The sequence below is a fragment of the Gopherus evgoodei genome, chromosome 23 (assembly GCF_007399415.2).
Source record: "Gopherus evgoodei ecotype Sinaloan lineage chromosome 23, rGopEvg1_v1.p, whole genome shotgun sequence".
Lineage (NCBI taxonomy): Eukaryota > Metazoa > Chordata > Testudines > Testudinidae > Gopherus > Gopherus evgoodei.
The window spans coordinates 8,137,011-8,149,386 of NC_044344.1; the positions used below are offsets into that span (position 1 = coordinate 8,137,011).

General features: G+C 49.8%; 1 protein-coding gene across 22 annotated transcripts in view; it reads left to right on the forward strand.

The window, feature by feature from the left end:
• MAPT (microtubule associated protein tau) overlaps window positions 1-12,076 on the forward strand; it is a 117,328-nt gene extending 105,252 nt beyond the window's left edge. For 20 of the 22 annotated variants that reach the window (XM_030541063.1, XM_030541051.1, XM_030541052.1 and 17 more), the window contains one exon: window positions 5,253-12,076. In XM_030541063.1, coding sequence (XP_030396923.1) covers window positions 5,253-5,468 — 216 coding nt within the window. In that variant the 3' untranslated portion in view covers window positions 5,469-12,076. The other 2 variants (XM_030541041.1, XM_030541045.1) reach the window with 2 other exon arrangements.
• The last annotated feature ends 300 nt before the right edge of the window (window positions 12,077-12,376 follow it).

The window sequence follows — 12,376 nt, forward strand, 5'->3', positions numbered from 1 at the left end:
CCGAGCGCTCCTGCTGTCCTCTCTCAGGTGGGCAGGCGCTCTGTGTACATGTCGGAGTGAGTATGGGGGCAAACACAGATCAGGGTCTGGACACAGCAGCTGCAACCGAGTTTATCCAATTCCTGTTTCATACAAGCTTCCTCTTCTCTGAATGCTGGGTGTGTTCTCTGCCGCAGCTCCTCATGATTATCCAGCCTTCCCCGTTCTTGAAGCCACTACAGCATTTTGGGGAGAGAGGGTTGCGTGGCAGCTGAAATCGGTCACATCTGAGTGAAGCTGTGCTCCTGCTTCCGCTTGGAGGTTGCTTTTCAAAAGGTGTAAATTGTCACCCACTGGAAGTTTCGGACTCCGATACAAGCACGGGCTTAACTTTAAAGTCAGCTGGACTTCAGCGGGTTGAAGTATGTGCTTAAATGCTGCTCTGTATCGGGGCCTGATCCGTCCATTCGTCTGACTCATTTCTGCCTCTTAGTAACGGGTTCGGTTTCATGCCGGTGACCTGTCAGCATGGCAACAGCGCATGTCAGCAGAGCTGCCTGCCAAGCTCAGAGAAATGCAGCCCTGCAGGGGAAAGTGGGACACGAATGATCACTCTAGTGCTGTGCAGATAAATACCAGGACATTCATTTTGCCGTAGCGAGATGTTCATAGCGTAGCAGAAACTGACAGTTGGCCAATCCCTTCCTTTTGGAGAAAACCATGAGAGGTGTGTGGCTTTAATGCAAGTGTGAGTGGTAACTTGCAGGCTATAGTCCAACTCGGCCCAGCATGCGTGGTTGAAACTTCCTCTCAGACGTTATTCTCCTGCATGTTTTTAAAAGTCCCACGCTTACCCATCCTATTAGTGTCTGTGATAAAGAGCGACACATTATACGCACAGATCTAAGTATTTGGGGCCGTTTGAGCTCTTGGGGCCTTTTACTACCAGGGTGGGGTGGAGTGGGTTGCGTTTGTATTCACCATTCTTTAGCCAATAGGCATTTTAATATGAACAAAACATTTTATTATATATTACATGGATATAAAATCATAGGACTGGAAGGGACCATCTAGTCCAGTCCACTGCACTCACGGTAGGACTAAGTATTATCTAGACCATCCCTGATGGGGGTTTGTCAGAACAAAACAATATGATCAAGTGATTTCTTTTTATTTGCTTTCCTAGTTTTTCTGTTGTTCCCTAAATGTCAGTGTAACTGAATGGGCATACGCCCCGAGCTTTCCTGTTGTAAGATGTTACAGCTTATAGTTGGATTTGCATCTTACCTGTTTTTTTCAGCCTCAGCTGCGAAGTATGAAGCAGACTGTTGGACTGGGAAGCTGGCATTTCAGGGAAGCAGTCTATTAAAGACTTGATTTTAATTAGAAATGAGCAAGTTTGTTGACATTTCAGAGAGAAGATATTCTCTTCTGGCCTCAAACTTCAGTCTCCCAGCATGGGCTGAACAGCTGGGCTATAGGGCTGCCGCAGTATTTGACATCCGAAAGTCTGGTGTGTGTGTGTGTGTGTGTGTGGGGCGAGGGGCAGGCGTAGTCCTTCGCTTGAAGGATATTGATGTGATTTGAACAGTTAAGCACTTTGCCTAGTCAAGGGTTTATGTGCAGTGTTATCTTTAAGCACACACTAGTTCTGTCAAAGGTATTGAGACTACTCCTGCCTAAAGCTAAGCACTGACATAGTGCTCTGCCGAATCGGGGTGTGACGCTACCCACAAACTCTGTAAAACGTGTTCAGGAGAAAAAAATATTTTTGCTGTTAGCACATTGTGTGACTACTGCAAATACATAATTTTTATTTATAATTTTATTTATTTATATATTTATTTTTTCATTTTCATTGTTTAGACATGAATTAAGAACTTGCTTGGACTGTCTGTGCTGATTTTCTTAGTGCTGAATGCCCTGCTGTGCCATTACCGGTTCCCCACGAAGGGTGGTGCATTGGTGTGTGCACACTCCCATGTGGCTGCATATCAAACAGTGAGATTTAGTCAGTTGAATAATGATCAGACCTCATGAATAGCCAGTAACAACAAATGGCATTTTTAAAGGATCCGGATCTGTGTATACACAGATACCTTTTTTTTTTCTTTAAGACCTGCAGTAAATTGTTCATTAAAACAAATATACATTGAAGATACTTCATAATTCAGTCTTTGTTTATTAGGTAAAAATTAAAGTCCTGTTTTTAAACACAGCCTATGGCTGAAGACTTGGATGATAGTGCTTGAAATGTTCTCACAGCAAAGTGAAGGGCACCAGCATCTGAAATGAGACACTGAATACAGCACAACTGGGTGGATGAATTGGGCAGGAACCATGCAAGGATGCTGGGATGGGGGTGATGTTTTGTGGATTCATTAGTCAAATTTGGGGACAGTGGGACAAAGTGTTCGATTTCTCTGCAGTAGGAGTGAACTGGGGGAAGGTTATTGTTGTCTTGCTGATTGTTCAATCTTTTTATCAAAAACTTGACGAGATGGAAAGGTTCTGTTCAGCTCTGTGTTCCAGCACTTGGTTTTTGGATGCATTTTGTAAATGTCTTGAAAAACTTTCTAGCTGTCAGCCTCTTCCAGCAAATGCACTAGCTTCTCTGACTGAGGAATTACTTGGCTTCCTTCCCCTTCTCTCACTGCCATTACACATCGAGCTGTACTGTACCACTCTCTTCCTTGTTCAGCTTAAGCATCTTTTCATTTCTTTTTATCTCCTTGTACAGTCACTGAGCCATAGTTAGAAGCTTTTGCCATTTGGGGCAGTTGACAACACAACAACATGGCTTCTCTGATCCCATGTGGTTGTGTATCGCAGTATTGTAATTTAGCCACAGGCCTCATTCAGTCATGTGATCACGATACTGAAATCACACCTTCTGGGTACATAAATATAACTCCGGCTACATCTACAGTGCAAAAAACAAACCTCGGCAGCGAGTCTCCGAGCTCGGGTCAGCTGACTTGGGCTCACACTGCAGGGTTCCATATTACAATGGAGACATTCCCGCTCGGGCTGGAGTCCAGGCTCTGAGACCCTTCCCCCTTGCTGGGTTCCAGAGCCCGGGCTCCAGCCCGAGCGGGAATGTCGACACTGCTACTTTTAGCCCCGCAGCACAAGCCTGAGTGAGTTGAGCCGAGCTTGGAGACTCAATGCTGGAGGAAGTTTGTTTGTTTGTTTGCAGAGTTAGATCTGCAAAAGACCAAAGAGGGTAACGTGCACTGTACAGGCCCGGTGTAGCCTACAGAGTCCCTCTCGTGTCCGGTGGCCGTTCTCACCCTTTAATCCAGAGCTGCTAGCTGCCAAATCCCAATATGCAATGTGCCCTCTTAATCCAGGGAGGAGCTGCTTGGACCAGGATCGAGTGGCACCTGTAGTCTCTTTAGGCTGTATCTCTGTTCAAGGGACAGCTGCAGTTGGTTCCATTTTAGAGAAATTAGGCATGGCCCTGGCCAACTGCCAGGATGGGCCTTGGCTGGAGCAGTTTGGGTGCCCACTGCTCCGTGTGATGGTTTCTCGCCTTAGTGGCTGTTAGGCTAGGAGAGGATGGGAACATCAACTGTGTTCTAATTAGTACTTGGCCATGAGAGGTGGGAAAATGGATATTTGGAAAATGAAGCTGCTTCCGTCCCAGAGGTCCTCCCCACAGGAGTGACTCTCCAAAGTTACGGGGTGAGACATCCAGACAGCCTAAATACTCCCCCAAATAGTCTACATTTGCTTGGTGAGTGCGAGTGTGTCTACGCTGCATGTGTACACGGGTAGGAATACCCAAATGCTAGCTGGACTCCTGGGTTTGTCCTCACCTTGTGGATCCATGTGTCACATCTTCAGTGTTCTCTTTAGCTGAGCTAGCTAGTAATCAAGGTACCCTGGTATGTGAGCAGTCACGTCTCTGGTTGCAGAGTAGACATCCCCTTAGCGACTGCAGGATGTTTTAGGACCACAGGATGGTTCGGGACGCTGATTCTTGACAGCTGCGTTCAGGTGCAGTAAAGCTTTGCAGCGCGGACCAGGCCTCAGTGCTGCTGCTACAGCTGTGGCTTCGATTGCACTTCTCCCTGTGAATCTGCTTTGGATCGTATCTCTGGGCATCTCCTTTCTCATAGCAAATGGGATTTTCTTTTTCTCGCCTAGCTCCAAACCTCCTGGCCCTGTCGTTCTTTTTCTCTCTCTATGGGCTCAGCGAATTTCCCCTCTCTCCTTTGATGCGTTTTGCAGACCTATTCCTCCCCTCTCATTTCTTTGCTGTCGGTTTTAATTCAGTTCATTTTGTTGCTGACGCCCTTTTGCGCCCCACTGATTTCTCCACCTGTAGAGAGAGAAGGGCAAAGACGCTGAGCGTGGTGCACAAAATGGTGTGTCCCAAAGCGCAGGGCCTCAGGCATTGCTCACTGAGCCCGCCATCCCCGAGGAGAGCCCGCTCCCAGACTTGCAGCCTGATGGCGATGCCAGTAAGTAGTCACTCATCAGCTTCCACCGTAGAGGGGGGTTTGGCGAACGCTAGCCAGGGGCGCGGCGCCGGTGCCTGTCTGTAAATGCTCAGTATCGGCGTACTCAGCTGGATCGTGTGTGTGAGATGGTGACAGTCATGTAATTGGACACCGGGTGGGGGCAGGTTCTGGTCCTTCCTCCCCCTTTGAGATTTGCCTGTTCACCGTAATTTGCAGCAGCCTCTGCTGCTAGCCCCAAGACAAAGCCTCCCAAAGAGGTACTTGGGGTCAGGCTGACCCCACCCACCCCCCAGCTCACTTTGCTGTCACCTGAACGTAGTGAATAAGAGCAGGCCTGCAGTGATGAAAAGCCAAAAGCGTTAGCCCCTGTACTGCTGATCAGTTGTCTTTGGTCCCCTCCTCGGTGTTCGGCAAAGGGGACTCCACTTTTGGCCCTGCTAGGTCGGGGTCTGAGAAAGTTACTGCTCCACTGAAGTGAGGCCAGAGCAGGCTCCTTGAGCCCAGGTTCTGCCCTGGTTTTCCTGCAGGCACCTCCCTTTACCGCTAGCGGTTCATCTGCCTGAGGGCATTGGGCCGTTATTGGCAAATGGTTCCTTCAGGCTTCAGCCCCCACCCTGTCACAGGGCTGAACATGGAACAGAAGGTGCTGTGCTTGTCCTCCATTCACCCGCTTCCTCCTCGCCGCACCCCAGGCATGGCTGGTGGGGACAGAGCATTAACTCACCATTCACCAAAGCCTCTCACGTGGCTCGACTGACCCCCCCCCCAATGTCGGGGCTCACCCTGCGCCTTTTCTTTGTGCAGATCGAGTCTCACAAGCTGACCTTCCGCGAGAATGCCAAAGCCAAGACTGACCACGGAGCCGAAATCGTCTACAAGTCCCCCACCATCTCCGGAGATGCCTCCCCCCGTCGCCTTAGCAATGTCTCCTCCACCGGCAGTATCAACATGGTGGACTCCCCCCAGCTGGCCACGCTAGCTGACGAAGTGTCTGCTTCCCTGGCCAAGCAGGGCTTGTGATCGCCTGGCGGTGGGCGGAGAGAAGAGAAGGAAAGAAAAATCAATCTGGCCTTCTTCCTCTGTTCCTTTTACAACTACTCCTCCCTCCCTCTGCCCCCCAAATGGGTAACGATTTAACCTACTTTTACTGTCCATTCAGCTCTGGCTCCAGGACTTCAAAATCAGTAACAGCATTAGATACAAACCCTCATCTTCCAGTGATCACCCCCACCCCCTCAAGGGAGTTTGGTTTCTGGAGAGGTTGGTGCCGCTTAAATTTAACGTCAAGCAAGGTACAAGCCTGTTCCCCTAGTGCCATCTCAGTCAGACTAATTTCCAGCCCGCCAAAGATACAGTGAGACCGGCACCTCCCCACCTCAAGCAACATCCCTGGTTGTTTCCAGCACCCACGCACCCAGCCCCTGCTTAAAACACGTTGAATTGTCCCAGCAATTTCCTGGGAGCAGACCGCCCCCTGCTGGGGAGCCTGGGGCTCTGCACTCACCATGGAAATCTCATGTATGCAGTGTTGTAGCCGGTGTCATTCCCAGGATATGACACAATAGGATGGGTGAGGTAATAGTGTTTATTGGACCAGCTTTGGTTGATGAGAGAGACAAGCTTTCGAGCCACACAGAGCTCTTCCCTCCGGTCTGGGAAAGTACTTGGTGTCACAGCTGAGTAACTGCGAGCACCTTTCCTGGACCCGAGGAAGAGCTCGATGTAGCTGGAAAATGTCTCTCTCCCACCGCTAGAAGTTGGTCCAGTAAAAGCTATTACCTCGCCCGCTTGTGTGTCTGATGAAAATCGCAGACTAGTTAATACTCTGTAGAAATCCAGAGACAGTATGGGAGGCCACCTACCTTCCCCAGGGACTTCTTGGGGAGGGATGTGACAGCAACAGCCCTTTTCTCCCCTGGAAATTGGCCCCGAAGCTACTTGGATTCCAGGTCACAGGCTGGGAGCCAGGATCTAACTGTCTGTCTAATTAAAAGGCACCAGCGTTATTCCTGATACCCAGCAAAACTGACTTTCAAGTCCTGGGAGCCCACAGCTTCCCTACACTCGGAGCAAGTGGCATGTCCCGCAGGGGGGAGTACTAGTAGCCACGGCAAACTCGCTGTTCTCAGAGCTGGTTCCTTTGTCTAGGCAAGGATCTCGCCTGCTCTCTGGTTTGACTAATGCAGTTTTAAGGCTCCTTCTTTTAACTCGTATTAATGACAACAGCTGGCGATTTTTTTCTCCCAGGCTGTTCCTCTTACAAAAGGATTTCAGCCTTCAACCCGGGCTTCTAGGGGCAAGGCCTGCTCCCACCACTGCTCTTCTCCTGGGCTGAGGCCTCTTACCCTACTTAATTTGATGGCCTTGGGCATGTATCCAGTTCACTGCCTCTTCCTCCTATCCCACTCCCATGCCTGCCAGCGTGTGTCCTGTGCACTGTGTGTTCTGGAGTGCAGGCAACCCTGGGGCGCAGTCCCTCTGCAAGGCAACTACATGCTGTAAACGCTGGATGAGTGGGTTGGGTGACCTGTTGTAAGAAACAGCAGAGTGCTGGGGCCATTCTGACCCATCTGGATTCCTAAGAAATAGTGTGAAGATGGAGCGATGGCTGGAATTTGTTTCCCTCCCTCAGTACCTGTAGCCTTTCTGTTCCTGCCATGGTATGAGGCTAAGGCCATGCTTGTCTGTGTCTGTCTGACTGGTTGATGTGGACTTGAATTCTCTGAGGCTGGCCACACAGATTTCTCAACTTCTGTGTCCGTTTCTGAGATGGTGCCTTAGCCATTGCAAAGTGAAAGTTCTCTTCCCCTGATGTGAGCTGAATGAATAGAGGACTTCTGTGTTCTGTGCTGTCTTCCAGTCGAAAAGGGAGACGCTTGAGTTAGACACATCTGGGACAGCTAAGAGCTGCGGGATTTGAGTTCTCCATTTTGTTAGCATAACAATGCCTAGACTGAAGGCACGTTTCTTTGGTCAGAGCAATGGATAAAGGGTGGCAGAGCCACGGGCAGGTGGAAATAGTATCACTATTTCACCTAGCGATTTTGGAAGAAAATCTTTGTGTCCAGGAGGTAAGATGTGTAGAAATTGGGCTTCCCTCTTCTTAAACCCAACTGCCTGCCCATAAATCCCTCCCACCCTCCCATATACTCCCAGGTGGCCCCTGCATCCTTTAAGCTCCAAAAACTGGCTCCATGCGGTGGTAATGATGACACTAGGGCCTATCAATTGATTTAGCAAAGGGAATGCTCTTGAAGTGTGTCCCGGCTGGCCTGGTTTTGTCGGAGTGGTGCATTTCATGCTGGAGCTGTTGAGTAGATGAGTCTAAGATTTTTTCTTTGGCATCCCCTCGTGTTGTATAGTGGGATTTGTCTGTATATGCTTGGAAATCACCAGGGTGGGGATTGTTCTATAAGCGTGTGTTGTATAATTCAGTAGGTAGGTTTTGAACTGCCTCCCTGTGCTCAGTACTGGGCTAGAATTCAGCCAAAGCGACTCTCGCTGTTGTCTGTTCAATCAGAAAAGGGTGAGAGCACATCTGGCTATATATAGCCAGAGACAAGTGCAGTAGAACTGAACTGGGTCAGCACTGACCTGGTAGCAGCTCAGGATGGGAAATGTGTTTCCGGAAGCTGGAGGGTTCTAGTCCCGTGAGCTGTGTATGTTTTCTGGGAATTCAGCCTGCAAACAAGAGAGACGACTCTGGAAGTTCATCATGGAAGGTGATTGCACTGCTTAGCTGGTGGAATTGTCCTGCGAGATAATTGGAGGTCGTCACTGAGCCCAGCCCTCGTCCTGTGCAGGACTGGGCCCTACAACGTTTCCTCTGAGGCTTTTTCCAGTCTTCCGTAGATGCCCCGGGGTGAGTCTGCCCTGGCTTCCTATAGGTTATTCCATAGCCACTGTCAGGAAAACCTTTCCCAAAGCCAAGTGCTGGCGTTGGCACCTGAGGGGCTCGGTAGCGGCGATAGGAGTTCTGCAGGCCTGGTGATGACTGTTCTCTGGATCACATTTGAACCCATGAGTGCTATAGATCCCGGCAGCATTTTAATGGACGTTAAACTTTAAAAAGGAGGCAGAGCGGATCCCCTCTTGTTCCACCCACTGAACGCCTCCCGGTGATCTCCAGCAGGCTGCTCGGGCTAGAGGTCAGTGGACTTTCGAATCATAGAAGCGTTTGCAGTCCCTGGCACCCCTGTACTGCCCCCTTTGCAGATAGGGAAAGGGAGGCAGGCTGGGAGGAGCGATTTGCCTAAAGTGTCACTGAGTCATTGAGCTGGGATTAGAAGTGGGGGAGCCCGGGGCTCAAACCAGTAAAGCCTTTGATTTCACAGGAGTGATATTTCCTCTGTTACCCAGCAGCCCGCTGGTGGGAGAACCAGAGGGCAGCTCTGTTCCTTGTTCTGCAACTCCAGCTGCTAGTTCCCACCCTGTGCAATGGCTGCCTTGAGGCTGGGAACAAGGCTCACTTCTGTGCCATTGACAAATGGTCTTTGATCACAGGGCCCGTGGTCACAAGGCTGACTCCCCAGTAAGGTGACCAGAGAGCAAATGTGAAAAATCAGGATGGGGGTGGGGGGTAATAGCTTATATAAAAGCGACCCAAAAATCAGGACTGTCCCTATAAAATCGGGACATCTGGTCACCCTGCTCCCCAGGGGCATAAGGCAGAAGCAGCTTTAATGTCTGGAAGTGGTGTGTTAGTCATCTCCTGTGGCTACACTGTGAACAACCTGTGCAGAAGACAGGCCCAGCTTCTTGGGTGTCTGTGCTAGCTTAGCAGACCACTCCTGCCCAGCGGTGTGAGTGCAGCTCTTCGGGAGGTCAGAGGCCAGGGCATAAGACACTCATTGCTGAACATGGGAGAGGGTCTGTGATACCATGTCCATGCACCTGGCTTGGAGGCTGTGCATCAGAGGGTCACAGTCACAGCCTGGCAGGATGGGGCTGCCTGAATTCTAGCTTGGGATTAAATAGAGTACCAGGGCCCAGAGCTGCCTCATTGATACCAGGGTGACTTCTTGGGGCTTTCAGGTGTCAATTATGGAAGAGTAGGGGAGTTGCTACTGGCCCTGCTGCCACCTTTGCACGCTCTTGTCTTCTCCAGTGCCTGGCCAAGAAGCTCTGTCCTTCAGACGAAAACTGCCCTTCACAATAAAAAGAGCTGAGCGCTGCTGGGCAGGGCTGGTGGAGCCCTGAAGTCAAACATTAGATGCTTTGGGTTTGCACCATTCTAACCCTTTGTTTTAGCCACTTGTTTACACAACCCTGAGTGCAGATTAAGGTTAAAACAAGAAAATATCCTCCTCTTGCTGCTTTTGTTGCTAGGGCAACCTATTCAGAACAAGCATGAGGTCATGGGCCTTGGCTGCTGCTTGCCAGCCCTTCCCCTGCTCTGCATGCAGTTCCTCCTAGCAACCTGCTGCACCAAAGAGGCTTAGCTCTTCTGGTCTGAGATGTGCTCCTAAGCTGCCTTTCCTTCCCCAATTGCCTGGCTCAAGGGCAGGGCTACATGTGGTTTAGGTGAAGCTAATTCTGAGGATGAGATGTCATTAAAAAGTCAGTATTAGGGCAATAGAACAGGCTGAGGCTGCTGCTCCAGTGGAAGTGGGGATGCACTGGCCCAGTTCCCCCAGTGACAGAGCCTTAGTGTACCCAACAAGGGGCCTGTGTAGGGCTACTGCCATGCTCGGTGGCAGGACTTCAAACAGCTAGGCCCTGTTCATGTGCCTGCTATTTTACTGGGGAGACCTGCATCAAACAGCCCTTTGCCAAGGTGAATTAGCCCAGGGTGAACTGCAAGGTGCCAGCAACTGCCCCTTTTGTCTGTGCTACTGCGCTGTTTTAGAGGAACAGGGCTATTGCATCCTAGATCGTATTCCAGTAGCAGTGCTTGTTGCAACCTTACCTCCTGTATGAGGAGCAGCGACTGCCCTGAGTTAGCATCTAGGAAATATCCTCTACCAAGCACTGAATTAAAACAGGGGCCATACTGCCCCCTACCAGCATCAAGCCAGCCCGAGGTAACAGCAGGATTTGGCCCAGTATGAACAGAGCAGCCTGCTGCTCTTGTACCAAAACAACTGAGCCAGCAGGAGTCTTGGTTCTGGTGTATGGTCTGACCCCCCGGAGGTGAGCTAATCTGAAGGCAGCTCAGTGGCAGGTACCACTGTGGGTAAACTGCATTCCAGCTGGCTGCTGGGCAGAGGAGGTCACAACACTGGTTTCCTTATAATTACTTTCAAACTGAGCTGAAGTTGAGTTGTAGATTTTTAAGCTGAGAGTCAGTTCAGCTGGTTTGGTGGGTGGCACAAATTTGAGCCTGGAGTTTCTAGCCCATGAGCAATGGTCTGATGTCTCTAGGGTGCAGCACAGCCAGGTGTGGTGGTCATTCTGATCAGTCCTTCAGGAACCAAGCAAAGGTTGACTGTAGCATTGGCTTAGCTTTGAACTTTGAAAGGGAGATGCTAGCTGGGGAGTTGAGGGCAACCAAGTCAGCCTAGTGGCCAGCACTTATTTCCACAGGAGTCTCCATGTTCACTCAGAGGAGACATGCAGCATGGGATGCTTTATTGCCTAATGCCAGCTGGCTGCTTGCTGAGGATGGCAAGGGTCCCTGTCAATAGTTCCACTTAACTGGACTCTTATGATTGTAAGAACCTGTAAAGTCTGTGATTATCTTTGTGGGATGACAGGACAGAAATATCCTAGGCTTCCTATGTAAATGAGCAACTGGGAGAACCATTTTAACCCTTTTCAGCTTCTACTGAAGACTGGGTACCTGCCATGCTGTGAATCTGCTTAGCCAACTTTCACTTAGACCAGTGTGGCCAAAGTCATGTCTTGCTGCAGGCCCCTGGCCTAGGCAGAGATGCTTGGAGTTGATGACTTCTGGCACAGGCAGCACCCAGTTACTTTAAAAAGCTGGAGTTTAGAAATGGGGGGGGGGGGGTTAGTTTTATTAACCCTTAGAACCCTGGCCTGAACATCATTTGTGGGGAGCTTACAGAAATCTGCACTCAACCCCCTTCCCCGATGTTTCAACTTGCTACTGTCAGAGTCCAGCAGTCATTGCTATCTCTGGAGCTTCTCCCTGCCCTTTCCAGCCCCCTACTCTGCTGTCAGCTCTCTTTACCCTCCAGCTGGGTCCCAGCCTTCCTGTGCAGTTCTGACACATCTCTTCCTGCAAAGTAGCTAGTCCCAGTTCCCACCTTAACTCTCCAGTCTCCAAGAGCCAAGCCTGACCTCCCAGCCCATAGAACATGGTCATTTTATAGATGTCACCTGCCAGGGCCTGAGATTTACTGCAAAGGGATGGTACATTGATGTACTTATTGTTCCTTTGGTCTGAAAAGGGTTAAAACTGGCACTAGAGAACCATATTTCTGAACTCCAAAAAATGCTTACCATAATTGTCCTTTTGCCACTTCAAATTCCCGTATTTGCAATCCTGTGATTCCCTTTTTAATTTTGGGGGAGGGGGTACGAGGGCTTAATCTCTGTATGATCATCCTAGCTTAGCTTCCTGTTTGTGACTGTCCATAGTGTAGTGTGTGTTTTAACAACTGGTTTACACTGATTGTTGCTGTACAAGTGAATTTGGAAATAAAGTCATTACTACAATAAAATGCTGCTTTGGTGGGTCTGCTAGTGTGGGAGGGGATGGAGAGGCTGGGTCTGTTCGCCCCATGTGGAAACACTGCTGGTACTCGGGACAGTTACTACATACACGTTGGGCAGAGCTGCAGTGGAGTCAAACGTCCCCTCTGAACAGGGCCATGCAAAAGCCTAAACTTTTTCAGACTGTGCCAAATCTTCCAATACACTTAGTGTGGTTCATCTGCTCCATTGTCACAGCACCTACCGAAAGAGAGACTTTCGAGCTGTAGGCCATGTAAACACCTTGCTGCCTAGGTGAGAACGAAGCT